Source organism: Salvelinus alpinus, chromosome 3 (assembly GCF_045679555.1).
Source record: "Salvelinus alpinus chromosome 3, SLU_Salpinus.1, whole genome shotgun sequence".
In the NCBI taxonomy this organism is placed as follows: Eukaryota; Metazoa; Chordata; class Actinopteri; order Salmoniformes; family Salmonidae; genus Salvelinus; species Salvelinus alpinus.
The window spans coordinates 61,084,247-61,108,124 of NC_092088.1; the positions used below are offsets into that span (position 1 = coordinate 61,084,247).

At 43.1% G+C, this 23,878-nt stretch overlaps 1 protein-coding gene across 13 annotated transcripts in view; it reads left to right on the forward strand.

Annotated features, from left to right (window-relative positions):
- washc2c (WASH complex subunit 2C) overlaps positions 1-23,878 on the forward strand; it is a 34,226-nt gene that overhangs the window by 5,009 nt on the left and 5,339 nt on the right. For 3 of the 13 annotated variants that reach the window (XM_071393559.1, XM_071393567.1, XM_071393565.1), the window contains exons 7-27: positions 5,241-5,302; positions 5,457-5,510; positions 5,817-5,909; positions 6,131-6,233; positions 7,595-7,660; positions 8,309-8,433; positions 8,620-8,692; positions 9,000-9,053; positions 9,337-9,528; positions 16,817-16,989; positions 17,229-17,330; positions 17,488-17,580; positions 17,785-17,886; positions 17,978-18,079; positions 20,080-20,249; positions 20,336-20,453; positions 20,827-21,072; positions 21,413-21,598; positions 21,681-21,812; positions 22,018-22,116; positions 22,226-22,309. In XM_071393559.1, coding sequence (XP_071249660.1) covers positions 5,241-5,302; positions 5,457-5,510; positions 5,817-5,909; positions 6,131-6,233; positions 7,595-7,660; positions 8,309-8,433; positions 8,620-8,692; positions 9,000-9,053; positions 9,337-9,528; positions 16,817-16,989; positions 17,229-17,330; positions 17,488-17,580; positions 17,785-17,886; positions 17,978-18,079; positions 20,080-20,249; positions 20,336-20,453; positions 20,827-21,072; positions 21,413-21,598; positions 21,681-21,812; positions 22,018-22,116; positions 22,226-22,309 — 2,429 coding nt within the window. The remainder of the gene's footprint in view (positions 1-5,240; positions 5,303-5,456; positions 5,511-5,816; positions 5,910-6,130; positions 6,234-7,594; positions 7,661-8,308; positions 8,434-8,619; positions 8,693-8,999; positions 9,054-9,336; positions 9,529-16,816; positions 16,990-17,228; positions 17,331-17,487; positions 17,581-17,784; positions 17,887-17,977; positions 18,080-20,079; positions 20,250-20,335; positions 20,454-20,826; positions 21,073-21,412; positions 21,599-21,680; positions 21,813-22,017; positions 22,117-22,225; positions 22,310-23,878) is intronic. The other 10 variants (XM_071393564.1, XM_071393566.1, XM_071393562.1 and 7 more) reach the window with 6 other exon arrangements.

The following is a 23,878-nucleotide window of genomic DNA, read 5'->3' on the forward strand; positions in this document are numbered from 1 at the left end:
CTTCAACTCTGTTCTTAATATACTATTTCTACTGAAAGAAAGACTGTATTTTCTTAGCATGTGTTTATATTGTTAGTGTTCAATACTCTCTTCCAAGCATAGTGTTTCTTGTGTAACATTAATGTTTCTCATGTATTTTTTTGTAATGAAAAGAAATCTGCACACTCCGGATCAATGCACAATTTTCTATTTATTTAGGCTGCGCTTTTGGTCGTCAGACCTTCATCAGAGCATACAAAACACATGACAGAGACCACATATAGGCAACGTGCGTCAATGCAATCAGACATGATGAGCAAAACCTGTGTACGCAAACGCCAGGAGGCACATCAGTAATCAGTTATCTCAGGAAAAGTCTGACTTCGAGACAGTTTATATTTTTTCGTTTCAGTATATTTTTGACAATTCCTTTTTTTTAATGTGTTTTTTCATAATGCATAAACACTTAATACACATTTCTTTTTTTCTTTTCTTTTTTAATACCAGGAAAAGCCTCAGGCTAAAAAAAGTAATAAATGACAGGAACCACATAAAGCCAGGGGTTAGGGGGAAACATATTAAATAATGGCCCTCATGTCAAAATCATCAGTAAGCCTTGATGGATGTGTTTGAGTCCAAAAGAGTTCCCTTTTGCACTGTGTTTTCTCAGTGTTCAAGTCACATTTTATTTGTTACATGATTTGTTAACAACAGGTGTAGACTAACAGTGAAGTGCTTACTTGCCAACATTGCAGAGAGAAATAATAGAAAGTAAAACATATAATACATACACAATGAGTAATGATAACTTGACTATATAGTGACAGATATTAAACAATAGCAGCAGCATATGTGATGAGAAAAAAAAAAGGTAAATGCAGCTAGTCTGGGTAGCTATTTGGTTAACTATTTAACTAACTATTTAGCAGTCTTATGGCTTGAGGGTAAAAGCTGTTCAGGGTCCTGTTGGTTCCAGACTTGGTGCACTGGTGCCGCTTGCCGTGCTGTAGCAGAGAGAACAGTCTATGACAAGGGTGGCTGGAGTCTTCAACAATTGTTAGGGTCTTCCTCTGACATTGCCTGGTATAGAGGTCCTGGATGGCAGGGAGCTCGGCCCCAGTAATGTACTAGGCTGTATGCACTACCCTCTGTTGGAGGGCAGTACTCAGATTTCCATACCGTGCCTGTGCCATCCTGGGATATACAGTAATAACAGTAGTGCACACAAGGGGCTCACTTTTATTTTGCAAAGGTAAAAATATTAAGTATATATACTTACCAGAATGCTCACAAAAGTACTACGGAACCACCATAGTGGATGCTAGGTAAATGCTAACGAGCGCATACAATCATTCACTACTAAGACAGACAATCCAGCTAATGGAAGTATCTCAAAACGCAGTTTGCAGCATGCACAAAACAAATATTAGACAGCAGGGATCTTAATCCAGGAAGATTGATTTTGCAAGCTAATGTTAGTCACTTAGCTAACATTAAAGTTTTTTTTCTGGTTGTGCAGCTATAGACTTTTATCTGAGGGCCCCTGCCAAATATTTTCAGCCTCATGAAGGGGAAGAGGTGTTGTCATGCCCTCTTCACTACATTGTTGGTGTGTGTCGACCATGATAGACCCTTAGTTATGTGCACACTGAGGAACTTGAAGCTCTCGACCCGCTCCACTACAGCCTCGTAGATGTGAATCCGTTTGCTGTAGTCTACGATCAGCTTCTTTGTCTTGCTGATATTGAGGGAGAGGTTGTTGTTCTGGCACCACACCGTCGTTGGTGATCAGGCCTACCACCGTTGTGTCGTCTACAAACTTAAGGATGGTGTTGGAGTCGTGCATGTGCAAATCAATCGTGGGTGAACAGGGAGTACAGGAGGGGACTAAGCACGCACCCCTGAGGGTCAGAGTGGCGGATGTGTTGCTGCCTACCCACCACCTGGGGGCGGCCGTCAGGAAGTCAAGGATCCAGTTGCAGAGGGATGTGTCCAGTCCTAGGGTCCTTAGTTAATTGAGCTTGGAGGGCACAATGGTGTTGACTACAGCTCAGCATTCAATGAACAGCTTTTTACATAGGTGTTCCTCTTTTCCAAGTGGGAGAGGGCAGTGTGTGATGCAATCTCTATTGCACTATCTGTGCATCTATTGTGGCAGTATGCGAATTGGAGTGGGTCCAGGGTGTCTAGGATGATGGTATTGATTTGAGCCATGACCAGCCTTTCAAAGCATTTCATGGCTACAGATGTGAGTGCTACGGGACAGTAGTCATTTAGGCAGGTTACTTTTGTCCCTTTGCTCAAGAACACTATGGTAGTCTGCTTGAAACATGTACAGTTGAAGTCAGAAGTTTACATACACCTTAGACAATTACATTTAAACTCAGTTTTTCACAATTCCTGACATTTAATCCTAGTTCAAATTACCTGTCTTAGGTCAGTTACATCACCACTTTATTTTAAGAATGTGAAATGTCAGAATAATAGTAGAGAGAATCATTTATATCAGCTTTTATTTCTTTCATCACATTCCCAGTTGGTCAAAGTTTACATACACTCAATTAGTATTCGGTAGCATTGCCTTTAAATTGTTTAACTTGGGTCAAACGTTTCAGGGAGCCTTCCACAAGCTTCCCACAACAAGTTGGGTGAATTTTGGCCCATTCCTCCTGACAGAGCTGGTGTAACTGAGTCAGGTTTGTAGGCCTCCTTGCTCGCACACGCTTTTTCAATTCTTCCCACAGATTTTCTATAGGGTTGAGGTCAGGACTTTGTGATGGGCACTCCAATACCTTGACTTTGTTGTCCTTAAGCCATTTTGCCACAACTTTGGAAGTATGCTTGGGGTCATTGTCCATTTGGAAGACCCATTTGCGACCAAGCTTTAACTTCCTGACTGATGTCTTGAGATGTTGCTTCAATATATCCACATCATTTTCCTCCCTCATGATGTCATCTATTTTGTGAAGTGACACTGTCCCAACCGGCAGCAAAGCACCCCCACAACATGATGCTGCCACCCCGTGCTTCACGGTTGGGATGGTGTTCTTCAGCTTGCAAGCCTCCCCCTTTTTCCTCCAAACATAACAATGGTCATTATGGCCAAACAGTTATATTTTTCTTTCATCAGACCAGAGGACATTTCTCCAAAAAGTACGATCTTTGTCCCCATGTGCAGTTGCAAACCGTAGTCTTGCTTTTTTATGGTGGTTTTGGAGCAGTGGCTTCTCCCTTGCTGTGCGGCCTTTCAGGTTGTCGATATAGGACTCATTTTACTGTGGTTATAGATACTTTTGTACCCGTTTCCTCCAGCATCTTCACAAGGTCCTTTGCTGTTGTCCTGGGATTGATTTGCACTTTTCGCACCAAGGTACATTCATCTCTAGGAGACAGAACGCGTCTCCTTCTTGAGCGGTATGATGGCTGTGTGGTCCCATGGTGTTTATACTTGCGTACTATTGTTTGTACAGATGAATGTGGTACCTTCAGGCATTTGGAAATTACTCCCAAGGATGAACCAGACTTGTGGAGGTCTACAATTTTTTGTCTGAGGTCTTGGCTGATTTCTTTTGATTTTCCCATGATGTCAAGCAAAGAGGCACTGAGTTTGAAGGTAGGCCTTGAAATACATCCACAGGTACACCTCCAATTGAGTCAAATTATGTCAATTAGCCTATCAGGAGCTTCTAAAACCATGTTATAATTTTCTGGATTTTCCCAAGCTGTTTAAAGGCACAGTCAACTTAGTGTATGTAAACTTCTGACCCACTGGATTTGTGATACAGTGAATTATAAGTGAAATAATCTGTCTGTAAACAATTGTTGGAAAAATGAATTGTCTTGCACAAAGTAGATGTCCTAACCAACTTGCCAAAACTATAGTTTGTTAACAAGAAATTTGTGGAGTGGTTGTAAAAGGATTTTTAATGACTCCAACTTAAGTGTATGTGAACTTCCAACTTCAACTGTACATCAGACATGAGTCAGGGAGAAATAAAAAAATATATCAGTGAAGCCACTTGCCAGCTGGTCAGCGAATGCTCTGAGTACACGTCCTGGTAATCCATATGGTCCTGCGGCCTTGTGAATGTTAACCTGTTTAACGGTCTTACCTACATTGGCTTGATCACAAAGTCGCCCGGAACAGCTGGTGCTCTCATGCATGGTTCAGTGTTGCTTTCCTCGAAGTGAGCATAGAAAGCATTTATCTCGTCACGTAGGTTTGCGTAACTGGGCAGCTCGTGGGTGTGTTTCCCTGTAATCCACATTCGACGAGCGTCAGAGCCGGTCTTAGTCCTGTATTGATGCTTTTCCTGTTTGATGGTTCGTTGAAGGCATAGTGGGGTTTCTTATAAGCATGCAAATTAGCGCTGCCACTATCAAGGAGCAGGAAACTATCTTCTCTGGGTGAAAGTTAAACTTTTTTAATACCCTGAAAACGTAAAGGCACTGAACATTTTGTTCAAGTGGCAGGCAACAGGGTAATTGTCATCATTACGCCTTATGGTGCTCTTATGCTCACTAATTATTTTCTTAAAGGGATACTTCAGGATTTTGGCAATGAAGCCCTTTGTCTACTTTCTCAGAGTCAGATGAACTCGTCAATAAAAAATGTATGGCCATATCACATGGGCAACGTAAGATGCAATTAACATTCATAGTGTTACATGAAATAAAGCCTTTAACTTTAAACCTTTTACCAGACCGAGGGTGTCTAAAGTCAGAGCTTTTTACTTTACTTTGTGCGCAATTGCCACAGGGATGATTGCCATTTCTGAGAGGTGCAAGGAGGGTTTGTTTGGAGCCAGAGTTAATGCTTGCTTTAGCAAGTTTTTATTGCTGAAGTTTGAACATTGTTTATAAACATAAAGAGGGAATTTTTTTAAATAGTTGACTCAGGGTAGGATCAGATGTAAGTAGATGCCAGTGCTGCATCACTTAATGTTTGATCATATATGCTTTAGGGGTAAATGTGGTTCTACATGTAACAAAGCAGTTCTCACACTTTTGCCCAGCAACTCTTGGCACAGTTTGGAGAGTGCATCACAATACGCTTCCTCCACGTACTGGGAAGCAGGGGTTGGAAATGAAATTGTATTATTTATTTTTCCGTTCTACATGTCCGAGCAGTAAAATAAAGTTCTGAACCGGTTCAAACCCCCCAAAAGTACTGTTTTTTTTATCGTTGGGAAGAGTAACCTCTGTCGAAGAACCTCTGTCATGTATTTTTTGTGAAACTGTTGTGTTTTTTTACTATACAGAAATATCAATCGACAGCGATCGGGACAGTGTTATCGACAGCGAAGATGGCAAAGATGCTGATGTAAGACTTTTTTTCTCTACTCATCCAGAAAGAAACAATGTTTTTCAGAGAGTGAAGTTGGCATCATTTTTAATCTTAATCCAAACGAGGTAAAAATACAGAAAATTCTATTTGATTCAGATAATTGTATTATCCCTGTGGTGTTTGTGAACAGCAGTCAGACGAAGACTTTGACCAGGACGAGGAGGGGCCAAGCAGCATTAAGAAGGTGAGGACAATTTCACTCTTGACTGTCAGGGTCAACGTTCAAACCCAGAGTTGGTGGATATCTTTGTGAACAATTCTGACAAGGGATGATTAGGGTATTTTCCAATTTAATCAAAGACGAAACAACAGAAAAGTGTGTGATTGATTGAATCCTACCTACTCTGGACACTGGCCATAAGAATGCTATTGTTTATGGTGACGATGGTAATGATGACATTTTAGTCATTTAGAAGACGCTCTTATCTTAGTCAGGAATGTAAATGCAATTTGCAACAGCATGGATGACATTGAATGATTTCCTCTGCAGAAGTCGTCCATGTTGAGTGATGACGACGAGGGGGAAGAATCAGACATATTCGGAGAATCGGACAAAGATGACGACGACGATGAGTGCATAACGGTATGCTTGTGATTTAATGTTTTCCTGCTGGATAATGATACTAACATTATTACAAACAGGTCATTTATTAAATATTACTACCTTTATTTATCCAGTTAAGTCAACATTGCTAATACTTTATATGTATGACTTAAGTGAATATAACATGTTAGTTAATAGCATGTTTACATGTCCCCTTGCATGAATATTAAATGTTCTATTCCACCTCTCTTTTACGTAAGTCTTTGTGTCACATTCAGAACACAGGACCATCATCCTTTGCTGATGAGCTGGCCGCCAGAATCAAAGGGGAACCTATCAGCAAGCCGGAGGGAGATCGCACATGTAAGTTGACTTGATATAACCTGCATGGCTGCAGGAAGATGTTTAGGGGTGGGGTTGCAGAGAGATTGTTTTCCCTGTGCTGCTGACTACTATTTTTGTCTGATCATACAGGAGTAATAAAGGTCCAATGCGCACATTTTTTTATATTTTTATAATAAATTATGATTTCAGGGAGTACTTCCCAGAGCTATGATGACCTGTATTGCAAACTGTTCAACACTGAAGTTGGGCGGTATCCAGATTTTCATACCATTTCTGTACCATACCGGGGCATACAATATTACCGAATGTAACATATCTTAAATGTATTTTATTTAGAATTTTAACGCACAAAACAATTTAGGCAACAAGAGGGGATTGAAAGTCTCTGCTGTAACCAATAAGCTTAATCTTGACATATAGCCGCTTAGCTAGCAAGCCAAATGCATAGCTGGAGCCATGAGCTGGATATCATTTATTTGACACATCTTAGATTTCCTTTAGTTCTACTTTTTTATAGATTAAAGCAATGGCGTATATGCCGCCCTCCTCCTATACCCGCAAAGTAGAATTTGAATGATTTTAGGGGCAAGGCCATCTGCCAGGGCTATAGAGACTCTACCTGTTGGAAAATTGTATTTTGACCTGTCCTGTTTTAGGGTATGGTGTGTTAACATGTTAATTCATATTCACATCGAAGCACATTGCTATTTGATAGGGAGCCAGAGGCTGTAGAGACTCTACTTGTTGGAAAAATGACGGCGCTTTGGTGGAGTGCCGCTGCGTCTCTCCAACAGCAGCATTGGAGAGGCGCGCTGGGCATGGACAAGATAGATATCTTGGTCAGTTTAGCTCGGAAAAAACTGCCCTTGTCAATCTGCCGCTCTAATCCTGCCTGATGGGCGGGCCGGCCCTGCACACACTCCCTGTTTCTGTATGATCTTCTCTACTAGCCTGGGTACCAGTGTGTTTCTGCTATAGATAACTTATTGCCTTGCCCAACCTGTTTCCTTTTTATGTCAGATGGTCCAGCACCATCCTCAGACAATTGCTTAAATTTTTGCTGTAATTCTCAATTCATGCTGAAAATACAGGATAAAATCTTGCTATGTTATGTGATTGCGCAAAACACCAGGCCCTAATTTGTCTACAGAAACTGTTTGGCACTTGAAGAAAAATCTGCCTAAAGTCAATCATCTTTCCTCCCTGTTTGAATCGTATCATCACTGTTTGCTCCATATAGACTTGAAGATATGTTTTCAGTGTATGTAGGCCATACATCAAATGTGATGCGAATTACAAGAGTACATAGATGTTTCACTTCATATTATTGTTCTGCATGTGCATGCTCATGTTTCCTTTCCCATGTCACCTCTATGAAGCGTTATCGTCTGCCTCTAAGAAGAAGAGTCAAACAAAGAAAGAGCCCAAGCCTGAGAGGCCACAGGGTAGGACATTCGTTCACTCACTTATGTAAAGGAGGGTTTCCGTTACTTTGCGTCGTGAACAAGCACCTAATCTCACACTCTATGCATCCAATTACACTGAGTATACCAAACATTAGGAACACTTTCCTAATATTGCGTTTCACCCCCCCCCCCTTTGCCCTCATTCATCGTGGCATGGACTCTACAAGGTGACAAAAGCGTTCCACAGGGGTGCTGGCTCATGTTGACTCCAATGCCTGGTACCAACTGGCATACCCTGTTCAAAGGCACTTAAATCCTTTGTCTTGCCCATTCACCCTCTGAATGGCTTAAAAATCCTTCTTTAACCTGTTTCCTCCCTTTCATCTATACTGATTAATTAATTGGATTTAACTAGTGACATCAATAAGGGATCATAGCTTTCATCTGGATACACCTGTTTAGTCTGTCATGGAAAGAGCAGGTGTTCTGAATGTTTGTACACTCAGTGTATGTGGTCCCTGCTAACACTTCAGTCAGAATAACATCAGTGGAGGTAGTCTCGCTTCAAAGTAACTGAATTAGATATAATTTTATAAGTAATTTTATAATAAAATGACATTCCATTTATTTGTTTTATTTATTTGTATGTTTCTTGTAGACACAAGACCTGATTCTTTGTTGTTGTAGCTATTGAAGATGACAGTGAGGAGTTGTTTGGGCCGCCGAAGATGGAGGACGAGGACTTCTCTCCGTTCGGAGGGAAAGGAGGCCTCTTCAGCGGAGGGAGAGGACTGTTTGATGATGACGATGAAGTATGCTAACCTGAATGCCTTTTTGTAGCTTCCATATCTTAATTTTTAAATGTGACTTACCAATTGTAATTTCATTTAATATGATAGAACAAAATCTATCTGGCTTGTTAAAGGCTCCCAAAGAGTATTTTTTAAATTTGTTTTGTCTGAATCCATAGCAGACCTAATGATATGTTTGTTGTCCAGGGAGATCTGTTCTCTGATGCACCTGAACAGCCTGTAGCAGAGGAGAAGACCAGGAACACAGCTCACGCCACAGGTAATAATGGCCCTACAACTAACCGTTGAAACACCAAGGCCGTTTTTGTTTAGGGCACTTTGTAGCAAAATGTTTTGTAAACGAACATTTCTTGTTGGGGAAGTTCAAATAGTAGCTTCCCCTTTCTCTCAGTTTGGGCATGTTATTAATTGAGAATGTTGTTAATTTTGTACAATGACTGACTGTGGTCACGGTTTCTAATTTAGTTGTCGTGGGTTACCGTGTACATTTTTAGATGCTTTTTCCTGGACAGTATTGAGACTTGGACCTGTTTACAGAACTTGTATTTCTCTTATTTTTCTGCCAGAACCTGTCAAGTCTGCTAAGAAGATTCCTTCAGTGGCTGTGTCAATATTCCCAGGTAACAGAAACATGCCCCAAGAACAGCAAAGGCGACATTGATTATAAGATAGTAATAACTGTAGGACACTTTTGGGGGGCTTGAGGACATAATGCCTCTATAGATTCACTCTTACCCTTTTGAAATGGAATTGGAATTTATTCAGTGGAATGGAATTTGTTCAAATCAAGCTAAATACTGCTACATAACATGACTACACACAGTTGACTACATGTTGACAATTCTGTAATGGTATTGAGAAGATCATCCTCTGAGTCTGTCCTGTCCTCCTCTTTTCCCATAGAGAACAGCCTGTTTGGCATTCCCAATAACCCTGCTTCAGTGGAGGGCAGAGAGAACGGCAGTCTATCCAAATCCAACAAGACCCAGACATCAGCCCCTAGAAAGACCTCTTTAGGGGGAGGAGGAGGGGGGCTGTTCGATGACGATGAAGAGGATGACTTCTTCACTGGCAAAAGCCTTAAGTCCAGCTCAGGTAGGCTACTGTTTGACTGACTTAAATCAACGATTGTAAAATATCAGTAAGAATCGCAAGTACATAATTTACTCTTAGGCATGTGAATCTCAAGTTAAGAGTCAGCCTATTTTCACCCTATTTTCATTCATGCAATGAGTTTCACATCTAACATTTTGCCTCACTACATTTACATTTGAGTCATTTAGCAGACGCTCTTATCCAGAGCAACTTAGTTAGTGCATTCGTCTTATGTGGTTGTCCCACATACCTATCTTATCTCAGTCATAGTAAGTACATTTTTCCTCAAAGTAGCTATCAACAAAGTCAGAGCTAGTAAGGAGGAAAAAAGTGAAGTGCGAGTGTTAGTTCACAAAAGGCCTTTGGGAGGGACCAGAGGTGGCAGAATGGAGTACTCTGGTTGGGGTGTAGGTTTTGAGCATAGCGAGCTTTGAATGGAAGCCAGTGGAGTGTGCGGAGGAGGGGAGTGACATGGGAGAACTTGAGAAGGTTGAACACCAGGCGTGCTACAGAATTCTGGATCATTTGTAGGGGTTTGATGGCATAAGCAGGGATCCCAGCCAACAACGAATTGCAGTAGTCCAGACAGGATATGACATGTGCCTGGATTAGGACCTGCGCCGCTTCCTGTGTGAGGTAGGGTCGTACATTACAGATGTTGTAGAGCATGAACCTGCAGGAGTGAGTCACTGCTTTGATGTTTGCAGAGAACCGTGGGGTTGTCAACAGTGATGGAGAGGTCTTGGAGTGGGCAGGCCTTCCCTGGATTGAAGAGCAGTTCTGTCTTGTTGAGCTTGAGGTAGTGGGTAGAGATCCAAGATGGGATATCTGCCAGGCACACAGATGTGTGTCACCACCTGGGTGTCAGAAGGAGGGGGAAAGAGAAAAGTAGTTGAGTGTCACCCACATAGCAATGATAGGAGAGACCATGTAAGGATATGATGGTGCCGAGTGACTTCGTGTATAGAGAGAGGAGGAGAGAGCCTTGATCTGAGCCCTGGGGGACACCAGTAGTGAGAGTACGTGGTGCAGAAACACATCCTCTCCACGTCACCTGATAGGAACGGCCTGGCAGGTGGGAAGCAATCCACGAGTGTGCCGAGTCTGAGACACCCAGCCCTGAGGGTGGAGAGGAGGATATGATAGTTCAGTGTCGAAGACAGTGGATAGATCTAGGAGGATGAGAACAGAGGAGAGGGTCAGCTTTGGGAGTGCGGAGAGCCTCTGTGATACAGAGGAGAGCAGTCTCTGAGTGACCCGTCTTGAAGCCTGACTGGTTAGGGTCAAGAAGATCGTTCTGAGAGAGATAGCGAGAGAGTTGGTCAGAGACAGCACGCTCAAGTGTTTTTGAAAGAAAAGTAAGAAGTGATATCGATCTGTAGTTTTTGATAAGTGTTGGTTTCTTGAGTGGATCGACTCTTGACATTTTGAAGTCAGAGGGGACGCAGCCAGTGGTCAGGGATCAGGGAAGTTAGGAATGGGAGAAGGTCTGGAGGAGGGGATGGGGTCAAGCGGGCAGGTTCTTGGGCAGCCAGACAGATTAGTAGGCTAACAGTCTCTAGTAAAGATGAGGTCAAGAGTATTGCCTGCCTTGAGTGGCAGGGGACTGGGAAATGGTGAGATCAAAAGAGCCAAGTAGGGGAAAGAAATGAATTGATGGCAGACATCGGGAGGTAGAAGTCACTTAGTACGAAAAGCGGTTAGCAATTGTCAGGAAATGTGCTTATCACAATGTTAAACTCATTGAGGAACTCACAATGTTAAGCTTGAGTGGACAAGTGACAGTGACCGCATGGAATTCACATGAGGAGCTAGACAACTGAGTCAGGGAGGGCTACTTATTTGTGGAGATTCTCTTTTCTGTCTCGGACTATGACAGAACACGTAGGCAGAGAGGAGCTGGAGTAGCAGTGTTCGCTGGGGTGATCCATGTCTCCGTCATGGCCAAAACGTTTAGGGACTGAAGAGCAGCATAGACTGAGATGAACTCAGCGTTCTTGACCACAGATCGGCAGTTCCAAACGCTGAGACCAAGAATTCTACATAGGTTGTGAGTGCAGTGTACACCAAATTTAGAAAGGTTGCAAGCAAGGGGTGGGGAGCATCTGTAAAAAGCCTACAGGGAGAGGAGCGAGCAGGTATAGAAAACACGCACAAAGTTGAAAAAACCTACAAAATAGCTAAATTTGATTATCTTTAAATATACTGAACAAAAATATAAACACAACATGTAAAGTCGTGATCACGTTTCATGAGCTGAAAAAAAAGATCCCAGAAATGTTCCATACGCACAAAAAGCTTACTGTATTTCTGTAAAATGTGCACAGATTGGTTTACATCCCTGTTAGTGAGCATTTCTCCTTTGACAAGATAATCGATCCACCTGACAGGTGTGGAATATCAAGAAGCTGATTTAAACCGCATGATCATTACACAGGTGCACCTTGTGCTGGGGACAGAAGGCCACTCAAATGTGCACTTTTGTCACACAAGACAATGCAACAAATGTCTCAAGTTTTGAGAGAGCATGCGATTGGCATGCTGACTGCAAGAATGTCCACCCGAGCTGTTGCCACAGAATAACATTTTCATTTCTCTACCATAAGCAGCCTCCAACATCATTTAACCTCTCTAGGGTATGTGGGACGGTAGCGTCCCACCTCTTCAACAGCCAGTGAAACTGCAGGGCGCCAAATTCAAAACAACAGAAATCCCGTAATTAAAATTCCTCAAACATACATGTATTTTACACCATTTTAAAGATACACTTGTTGTAAATCCAGCCACAGTGTCCGATTTCAAAAAGGCTTTACGACGAAAGCAAACCAAACAATTATGTTAGGTGAGTGCCTATTCACAGAATAACACAAAAAGCAGAAATATAGATAAAATGAATCACTAACCTTTGATGATCTTCATCAGATGACACTCATAGGACTTCATGTTACACAATACAAGTATGTTTTGTTAGGTAAAGTTCATATTTATATCCAAAAATCTGAGTTTACATTGGCGCCTTACGTTCAGAAGTCACAAAACATCCTTTGATTTTGCAGAGAGCCACATCAATTTACAGGAATACTCATAATAAACATTGCCAAAAAAGATACAACAGTTATGCATGGAATTTTAGATGCACTTCTCCTTAATGCAACCGCTGTGTCAGATTTCAAAAAAGCTTTACGAAAAAAGCAAACCATGCAATAATCTGAGTCAGCGCTCAGAGCCCAATCAAGACACAAATATAGCCGCCATATTATGCAGTCAACAGAAGTCAGAAGAACATTATAAACATTCACTTCCTTTGATGATCTTCATCAGAATGCACTCCCAGGAGTCCCAGTTCCACAATAAATGTTTGTTTTGTTCGATAATGTCCATCATTTATGTCCAAATTCCTCCTTGTTGTTCTAGCGTTCAGTACACTTTCCAAACTCACGACGCGCGGGCAGGTCCAGCGGAAAGTACAGACGAAAAGTTAAAGTTATATTACAGTCCGTAAAAACATGACAAACGAAGTATTGAATCAATCTTTAGGATGTTTTTAACATAATTCTTCAATAATGTTCCAACCGGTGTATTCCTGTGTCTTCAGAATTGCGATGGAACAGAGCTCGCTCTCACGTGAACGCGCATGGTCATCTCATGGCAGACCTGACTCAATCCTCTCTCCTTCGGCCCCACTAAACAGTAGAGGCATCAGACAAGGTTCTAACGACTGTTGACATCTAGTGGAAGCCTTAGGAAGTGCAACATTACCAATATCCCACTGTATCTTCAATAGGAGCTGAGTTGAAAATCGACCAACCTCAGATTTCCCACTTCCTGGTTGGATTTTTTCTCAGGTTTTTGCCTGCCTGATGAGTTATGTTATACTCACAGACATCATTCAAACAGTTTTAGAAACTTCAGAGTGTGTTCTATCCAAATCTACTAATAATATGCATATTCTAGCTTTTATGGCTTTGTAGCAGGCTATTTACTCTGGGCATGCTTTTCACAAGGACGTGAAAATACTGCCCCATACCCCAAAGAAGTAAAGACAATTTGGCAGTAGGTTCAACCGGCCCTATAACTTCAGCCCACGTGTAACCACTCCAGCCCAGGACCTCCACGTCTGGCTTCTTCACATGCGGGATTGTCTGAGACCAGCCACACGGGCAGCTGAAACTGTGGGTTTGCACAAACTCTCAGAAACCGTCTCAGGGAAGCTTAACTGCGTGCTCGTCATCCTCACCATGGTCTTGACCAGATGGCAGTTCGGCGTCGTAACCGACTTCAATGGGAAAATGCTCACCTTCGATGGCCACTGGTACGCTGGAGAAGTGTGCTCTTCACGGATGAATCACAGTTCCAACTATAATGGGCAGATGGTAGACAGCGCGCATGACGTTGTGTGTGCGAGCGGTTTGCTGATATCAACCTTGTGAACAGAGTGCCCCATGGTGGGGTTATGGTATGGGCAGGCATAAGCTATGGACACCGAACACAATTGCATTTTGTCTTTGGCAAGTTGAATGCACAGATATACCGTGATGAGATCCTGAGACCCATTGTCGTGCCATTCATCCGCCGCTATCACCTCATGTTTCAGCATGATAATGCATGGCCCAATGTCACAAGGATCTGTACACAATTCCTGGAAGCTGAAAATGTGCCAGTTCTTTAATGGCCTGCATACTCACCAGATTTGTCACCAATTGAGCATGTTTGGGATTCTCTGGATCAACGTGTATGACTGTGTTCCAGTTCTACCAATATCCAGCAACTTTGCACAGCCATTGGAATAAGACGGACCACATTCCATAGACCACAATCAACAGCCTGATCAAATCTATGCGAAGATATCCACGCTGCTTGTGGTCAAACCAGATACTGACTGGTTTTGTGATCCACGCCCCTATTTATTTTTTTAGGGTATCTGTGACCAATTCCCAGTCATGTGAAATCCATAGATTAGGGCCTAATTTATTTATTTTAATTGACTGATTTCCTTATGAACTGTAACTCAGTACATTTACATTACATTTAAGTCATTTAGCAGACGCTCTTATCCAGAGCGACTTACAAATTGGTGCATTCACCTTATGATATCCAGTGGAACAACCACTTTACAATAGTGCATCTAACTCTTTTAAGGGGGGGGGGGGTTAGAAGGATTACTTTATCCTATCCTAGGTATTCCTTAAAGAGGTGGGGTTTCAGGTGTCTCCGGAAGGTGGTGATTGACTCCGCTGACCTGGCGTCGTGAGGGAGTTTGTTCCACCATTGGGGTGCCAGAGCAGCGAACAGTTTTGACTGGGCTGAGCGGGAACTGTACTTCCTCAGAGGTAGGGAGGCGAGCAGGCCAGAGGTGGATGAACGCAGTGCCCTTGTTTGGGTGTAGGGCCTGATCAGAGCCTGAAGGTACGGAGGTGCCGTTCCCCTCACAGCTCCGTAGGCAAGCACCATGGTCTTGTAGCGGATGCGAGCTTCAACTGGAAGCCAGTGGAGAGAGCGGAGGAGCGGGGTGACGTGAGAGAACTTGGGAAGGTTGAACACCAGACGGGCTGCGGCGTTCTGGATGAGTTGTAGGGGTTTAATGGCACAGGCAGGGAGCCCAGCCAACAGCGAGTTGCAGTAATCCAGACGGGAGATGACAAGTGCCTGGATTAGGACCTGCGCCGCTTCCTGTGTGAGGCAGGGTCGTACTCTGCGAATGTTGTAGAGCATGAACCTACAGGAACGGGTCACCGCCTTGATGTTAGTTGAGAACGATAGGGTGTTGTCCAGGATCACGCCAAGGTTCTTAGCACTCTGGGAGGAGGACACAATGGAGTTGTCAACCGTGATGGCGAGATCATGGAACGGGCAGTCCTTCCCCGGGAGGAAGAGCAGCTCCGTCTTGCCGAGGTTCAGCTTGAGGTGGTGATCCGTCATCCACACTGATATGTCTGCCAGACATGCAGAGATGCGATTCGCCACCTGGTTATCAGAGGGGGGAAAGGAGAAGATTAATTGTGTGTCGTCTGCATAGCAATGATAGGAGAGGCCATGTGAGGATATGACAGAGCCAAGTGACTTGGTGTATAGCGAGAATAGGAGAGGGCCTAGAACAGAGCCCTGGGGGACACCAGTGGTGAGAGCACGTGGTGCGGAGACAGATTCTCGCCACGCCACCTGGTAGGAGCGACCTGTCAGGTAGGACGCAATCCAAGCGTGGGCTGCGCCGGAAATGCCCAACTCGGAGAGGGTGGAGAGGAGGATCTGATGGTTCACAGTATCAAAGGCAGCCGATAGGTCTAGAAGGATGAGAGCAGAGGAGAGAGAGTTAGCTTTAGCAGTGCGGAGCGCCTCCGTGACACAGAGAAGAGCAGTCTCAGTTGAATGACTAGTCTTGAAACCTGACTGATTTGGATCAAGAAGGTCATTCTGAGAGAGATAGCAGGAGAGCTGGCCAAGGACGGCACGTTCAAGAGTTTTGGAGAGAAAAGAAAGAAGGGATACTGGTCTGTAGTTGTTGACATCGGAGGGATCGAGTGTAGGTTTTTTCAGAAGGGGTGCAAATCTTTGAAATTTTTGCATGTTGTGTTTTTATATTTTTGTTCAGTATAAATATGGTTCTGCAAAGTATGCATCCTTTTCAGGCTCGTAGCTGTCCGATTCAGACATGTTTTGATTGAATGATTTTGGGTGGTGTAGAGCTTGAATGCTGTGTCTGCACTGCGCTTGCCTCGAGAACCATAATTTGTAGGTGTGACTACGCGAAAACAGGAAGTAAGCACAATTGAAGTTATACACATTTATGCTCGTAATAGTGAAAATAGCTAAGTGTTTTGATATTGATATGCATGTATAGCCCACAAGACGTGAGATGGCTGTAGAGTTTCTTGTGGGGACGTATTGAAGCACGTTATTTTGGTGAGTCTGGCCACTAATACTACTATATGGCTCATGCAAGCAACTAAGCCAGCCAGAGAAATCTCAGGAATGAACTCAGACCAAACCAACTGTCTGGATGATGCTTCAAAACTAAAAGTAAGTGGAAATCTAAACTGAAATATCCCTTTAATAGTGGTTGGTGTCAACAATCAGCTGCAAGTTGTCAGCAGTTCACAAACCTAGTAGGCTACTGAGAAGACAGACAGCACTTAAAGCAGATGGCCCTAGCTAGCAAAAAGACAGTACTAGAACAGTTTAAGACCAAAATTATACTTATCACTCCTGGAGATATCAGGAGTCATCTAGCTATAGATTGAAGCACAAAAACTGTATTCAGCGCAAGCACTAATGTGTTACCTGTGTTCAGCTGGACAGAAGAAATCCAAGCAAAAGAAGACAGTGGATCTGTTTGGAGGAGATGATGAAGATGAGGATGGTGACATCTTTAGTGAGAGCTCTGTCGCCCCGCCCACTCTACAGAGCAGGAAGGAGGTGGTGAAGGAGGAGGAAGAAGAGGTGAAACAGGCTCCTCAGAAAAAGGTGAATATACACACGTGTACATTGTGTTTCCATATTAACAAGTGTTGATTGACTCATGATTTTAGAGTGATTACAATAATGGATTTAGGGCACTTGGTTATCATGATTATAAGTTTCTTACTTACAGTAGTGTTGATGAGTTGTGCTGTTGATGATTTTTGGTTTTGGTAATGAATTATGCTGATGGTTGTTGGTAATAGTGATGAGTTGTGGTAATGATGGTTGTGTGTTGTGTTTAGATGCCAGCAGGAGGCGTCTCCATGTTTGGTCCTGGTACCAAGAGCCTACTAACTGAGGCACTGAAGAAACGACAGCCCTCCACCAGCGAAGAGTCAGAGGAGGTGGGACTCCTCTTTCATCTACCCATCTCTCTCATCCATCTCTATCTATATTTATCTATCTACAATCTCTCTCTCTTATATCTCCCTCACTCTTTCTTCCTAACTCTCTCTTTGTTTCTCTTGCGCTCCTTTTCTTCCCCCATGTTGTTCATTACAGAACGGCCCTCCTCCAGACGTGGTGAAAACCCCTACTAAGCAGACAGAAAAACCCCAGGCGGAGAGTCTGTTCTCTGACGATGAGGACTCACAGGTGTGCTTCTTCTTTTTTTTAACACTCATTCTCAAGTATGCATCCATTTCCTGAAGGTTGTTGATGGAGGTACTTCTCATGCTTATCAATTACATCAATATCTACATGAGCCGTACAATTAATGCTTAGAACGTTAGGTTGATCATAAAGCATGGTCTTGTTTTACAGATGTAACTTCACCTTTCTCTGTCCCTGTCTTTCTAGATATTTCAAACCATCCCTAAGAGTCAGTCTAAACCTGAACCCACAACCCAGAGCAAATCCAGCAAAGCTCCTCTGTCCATCTTCGATGACGAGGAGGAAGAAGTGAGAAAATGAGCCTGACCTATTTCGGTCCCAAAAATATTATAATTTGTAACCTCGTCTTCATATCTAACCCCTTTCTTGCATCATGCAGGATCTGTTTGCGTCTGCGAAGAAGTCTAAACCAAGCCAAGCTAAAGCCGCCACTCCAAAAGTCAAGAAGCCTGTCTCTAGCTCCCTCTTCAGTGATGACGAGGTAATGGGAGGGAAGGGAACCTTGCTACATAATCTTCAGCCTGTCAGAAAATAACCCTTAGCCCCCTCCTTTAGCCACTACCCCTTTGGTATTCACAGATCTGAAATACCTGGAGAGGTAAGCAATGTGGTGATGGCTCTGCCATCCAATGGGCTTAGGACCGCTTCAGATAGGGCTTGAAAACTGTTACGGACTACAAAGGGAAACCCAGAAGCGAGCTGCCCAGTGACGCGAGCTTACCAGATGAGCTAAATGCCTTTTATGCTCGCTTCGAGGCGAGCAACACTGAAGCATGCACGAGAGCACCAGCTGTTCTGGATGACTGTGTGATAATGCTCTCGGTAGCTGATGTGAACAAAACCTTTAAACAGGTCAACATTCACAAAGCCGCTGGGCCAGACGGATTACCAGGACGTGTACTCAAAGCATGCGCGGACCAACTTTCAGGTGTCTTCACTGACATTTTCAACCTCTCCCTGACCGAGTCTGTAATACCTACATGTTTCAAGCAGACCACCATAGTCCCTGTGCCCAAGGAAGAGAAGGTAACCTGCTTAAATGATTACCGCCCCGTGGCACTCACGTCGGTAGCCATGAAATGCTTTGAAAGGCTGGTCATGGCTCACATCAACAGCATCCTCCCAGACACGCTAGACCCACTCCAATTCTCTGTGACTAAACACCTCCCTCCTCAACTGGGTCCTGGACTCCCTAACGGGCTGCCCCCCAGGTGGTAAGGATGGGTAACAACACGTCTGCCACGCTGATCCTTAACACTGGGGCCCCTCAGGGGTGTGTACTTAGTCCCCCCCTGTATTCCCTGTTCACCCACGACTGTGTGGCCAAACAAGACTCCAACATCATCAAGTTTGCTGACGACACAACAGTGGTAGGCTTGATCACCGACAACAATGAGACGGCCAATAGGGAGGAGGTCTAAAAACTGGCAGTGTGGTGCCAGGACGACTTCTCCCTCAATGTGAGCAAGACAAAGGAGCTGATCGTGGACTACAGGAAAAGGAGGGCCAAACAGGCCCCCATTAACATCGACGGGGCTGTCGTGGAGCAGGTCGAGAGTTTCAAGTTCCTTGGGGTCCACATCACCAACGAACTATCATGGTTGAAACATACCAAGACAGTCGTGAAGAGGGCACGACAAAACCTTTATCCTCTCAGGAAACTAAAAAGATTTGGCATTGGTCCTGAGATCCTCAAACGGTTCTACAGCTGCACCATCGGGCGCATCCTGACCGGTTGCATCACCGCCTGGTATGGCAACTGCTCGGCATCTGACCGTAAGGTGCAACAGAGGGTAGTGCGAACGGCCCAGTACATCACTGGGGCCAAGCTTACTGCCATCCAGGACCTATGTAATAGGAGGTGTCAGAGGAAAGCCCATAACATTGTCAGAGACTCCAGTCACCCAAGTTATAGACTGTTTTCTCTGCTACCGCACGGCAAGCGGTACCGGAAGGACCAAAAGGACGGAAGGACCAAAAGGCTCCTCAACAGCTTCTACCCCCAAGCCATTAGACTGCTGAAGACTCATCAAATCGCCACCTTACAATTTACATATTCACTGTTTTGTTTGTTACCTATGCATAGTCACTTTGCCCCCACCTACATGTAGAGATTACCTCAACTAGCCTGTACCCCCACACACTGACTCGGTACCGGCGCCCCCTGCATATAGCCTCGTAATGTTATTCTTATTGTGTTACTTTCTATTATTACTTTTATTTTAATCTACTTGGTAAATATTTTCTTCTTTAACTGCACTGTTGGTTAAGGGCTTGTAAGTAAGCATTTCATGGTGAAGTCTACACTTGTTGTATTCGGCGCATGTGACAAAGTTTGATTTAATATAGCTTACACCCATCCTATTCCAACAAATCTGCAGACACCAGAAAGGTAGATTTTGAACCAGGCTTACTTGTGAAGGTTGTTTCTATTACTTCAACATATATCTATTTAACCCTTTTGTATTCTTTCTGTATTAGGACCAGTGGATGGGCTCCAAGCCTAGTGCTGGTAAGACAGAGGGTAAGACTGGAGGGATGAAGTCCAGTACTAGTGCCCCATCTAGTCTACCCAGTGTCAAAGCAGTTCCTAAAGACAGCCTGTTCGATGAGGATGATGATGATCTCTTTGCTGCTACCAAGGAGTCGAGGTAAACGTCATAGCAATAGTAGACAAAAATACTCAATCTGTAGTATGACGTCTTAGTGTGGTGTAAATGTCTGTGTGTTGGTGCAGTCAGAAGAAGCACCAGAGAGTGTCTCTCCTGTTTGAAGATGAGGATGATGAAGATAAGGGATCCCTCTTCGGCTTCAAAACAAACGTCAACAACAGCTCTACTACAGCTGACCCTGAAGTAAGACTGGTTTCCAGATTATGTCTGTCCACAGCCTATTTCCTATGTAGTGCACTATATAGTGAATAGGGTGCCATTTGGGCATGTATGAATAACCTATAGGTGAAAAGCCTTCAAGGCAACAATGGAATTGTTAAAAAAGATAATACTTCATAGATGTCTAGGCTCTTGTCTATTATTTTAAAACAATATATTATTGAATGAATATCGTTGTCGTAAGGAAGTACTGTTTTGACGTACTGTTCATATAAATATACTGTATGTGTGGTAACATCCCTGCATTGATAGCTATGTCTGTAATCAATGCTGTTTCAGTCCTTTACCCCCCAGCTCATACCCTTTTCTCCTGTGCCCTTATTATCGTGTTCTCTAGGCACCTGTTGTAGCCTCCCCAGCCCCCTCGCTGCTCCAGATAGACAAACCAGAGGTGAAGGCACCACCTCCTCCCCTAGTGGAGGAGAAACCTACAGAGGAGGAGAGGGTAACGAAATACAAGAGTCCTGAGGTGCCATCCCTGTCCTCTCCACTAGAGGGCAGTGAGAGTAAGAAGAAGCCAGTAGGGGCCGTCAGTCTGTTTGGAGGGATCAACGTGCTGGGAGACAGACTGGCAGCAGCCAAGGTGAGATGCTACATAAGACTTGGGTAGAAATTCCCCCAAGCTCAGATCTAGGATCAGCTAAACTGACCCAATCCTAACCATAACCTAGTTTTGGCCATTTGGGACCTTTCTAAATTAATCTTTCTGTGATTTCTCACATTATCTCTCCTCGTCTCTTTCTCAAAACCCATTGGACAATAAAGACCTGAGGTGAGGGACCTTGGACCTTTTCCTCCAATATAGTTGAGAAAGAGGCAAAGAGAGAGGAAGGTGAATTGAGATTGAGCCCTGCTCCTATGCCTGTGAGTGTGAGGTGCTGTACTCACTTTGACGTCTTTCTGTCTTCCTGTGCCTAAACAAGCAGACTAAGAGCCCATTGGACGACCCGGATGGTGATGACTTCCTGTCTGAGGGCCCTTCCCCCATGGAGAAGGAGGCCAAAACAAAGAAGAACACCCTCAGTCTGTTTGATGATGTGGAAGAGGAGGGTGACTGGACTGCCCCTATCTCCATACCGACCAAACCTGTTGCCAAAAACACACTAAAGGTTTAAATTATTTTATTCATACTACTGACAATTCCTGTGTGTGTGTGTGTGTGTGTCTGTAAATCCTGTGTCTGTTTGTTAGCCTGCGGAGGAGCGTCCTCGTACCAAGAGTAGTACCGGGGTGTTCCAGGATGAGGAACTGCTCTTCAGTCAGACTCAGCAGAGAGACAACGACCCTGACGTTGACATCTTCGCCACACCTGACAAGTCTATGGTGAGTTCTAGGGACAGTAGGCTTAGTGAGAGGATATAAGTGTTAGTATTGGGCTAGAGCAAGACACCTGCACTCACCAGGACCAGGGTGGATGTCTTGTATTGCATCAGCACATTGACGCACGTACTACTTGCTACCCCTTTGAGTGATAAATCAATTGTACGAATGATAGTAGTGATGATAAAATGCTGTGTTCCTGTCTCAGAACTCCAGGCCTAGCTCAGTGAAGTCGGCAGCTCCAACGCTGTTTGGTGATGATGAAGATGACCTTTTCAGCTCTGTCAAGCACAAAGCTCCTCCTCCGGTACCCTATTCTAAATCACCTCAATCAATACAATATGAATACAACTTGATGACTTTACCGGGGACTGTACATCCTCAGTCCTTGTCCTTTCTTTGACCTGCATCCTCAGAAGGTATCGGAGAAGCCCAGTAAACCCACTAAAGACAAGCCATCCTCAAAACCTGCTGTCACAGCACCAGTCACAGAGAGTGAGGTAAGGCTGATTAAACTACGAGTCTTAGTCTATACAGAATATGTGATTGCCCATGTGCTTATGATTAAAGGGTTAAAGGGTGTCCGAGGAGGCTGGTGGAAGGAGTTATAGGAGAATAGGCTCATTGTAATGGCTTAAATGGAACACATCAAAGATACGGAAACCACGTTTGACTTCGTTCCATTGATTCCATTCCAACCGTTACAATGCGCCCGTCCAAAATAACTCCTCCCACCTGCCGCCTCTGGAGTACGTACAGTACCAGTCAAAAATTGACACATCTACTCATTCAAGTTTTTATTTTGACTATTTTATACATTGTATAATAATAGTTAAGACTTATCATGTAGTAACCAAAACAAGTGTTAAATACATCAAAATATATTTGATATTCTTCAAAGTAGCCAACTATTGCCTTGACAGCTTTCCACACTCTTGGCATTCTCTCAACCAGCTTTGAGGTAGTCACATGGAATGCATTTCAATTAACTGGTGTGCCTTGTTAAAAGTTAATTTGTAGAATTTCTTTCCTTGTTGTGACAAGGTAGGGGTGGTATACAGAAGCTAGCCCTATTTGGTAAAAGACATGAGCTGTGTTCGAATACTCATACTCACAATCATATTTTACGTCACGAATAGGAAGTATACACACGGAGGACACTATTTCTGTGAAAAAGGCGAGAATCTGTCTCACTTGTTCTTTTGAATGTAAATTGGTCAGAATTTTGGGAAAACTTAGCAAAATACTTATTTACCATTATGAACACAACCTAATGTTTTTGACATGAAATATATAATATGCTACTATTGCAATGATAACAAGACCACTAAAATGATTGATTTTTTAAAAATTATTTTTGCAAAATACTTCATACACAAACAAAAATTTCAAACTTCTATACCAAAATTACACCTTTTTTTGATTGAATTTAACAATTTTATTAAAACATTAACCCTAGTGAACAATACCAAGATTAACATTTTCCTAAATCTTTACAATAAGATTTTTTTCTGAGTGATTACAAGTGCACTAGAAATGTTAATTTTTTTATACTTTTTGTTTGTTCCAGTATTTTTTCCTTAATACCTGCGTTCTGTTTTGTATGATGTAAGAATGTAAATTGTTGATCTGTATTTTGAATTAAAAATCGAATTAAATAAAATGTATTAAAAAAAGAAGGATAAAAGGACACTATTTCCGTACTTTAGGGCCCATAATGCAATTCTTCAGGAATGGGCGTGGCTTCACATGGTTTTTTGATTTGAAGATAATGGTGGAAAATATGCAGTCTATGTCCAACGAGATCGGATAGAAATTCATTGCTAATTATGACAAATGTTGAGCAATGTAATAAAGTTATGACTTTTCAAATAGGTTACCTTACACGTTATGTTGGCTGACAATTTGTTAGCTACGCTGTCCTTATGAACCACATAGCATATTATTACAGCAGTATGTACCGGTATGTTAGTTGGCTACTTATACATTACATTTGCCAGTATATTAACTATAGGCTATCTAACTACCCAACGTTTAGTGACTTGATTTTTCCCGTCATTCTTAGCATA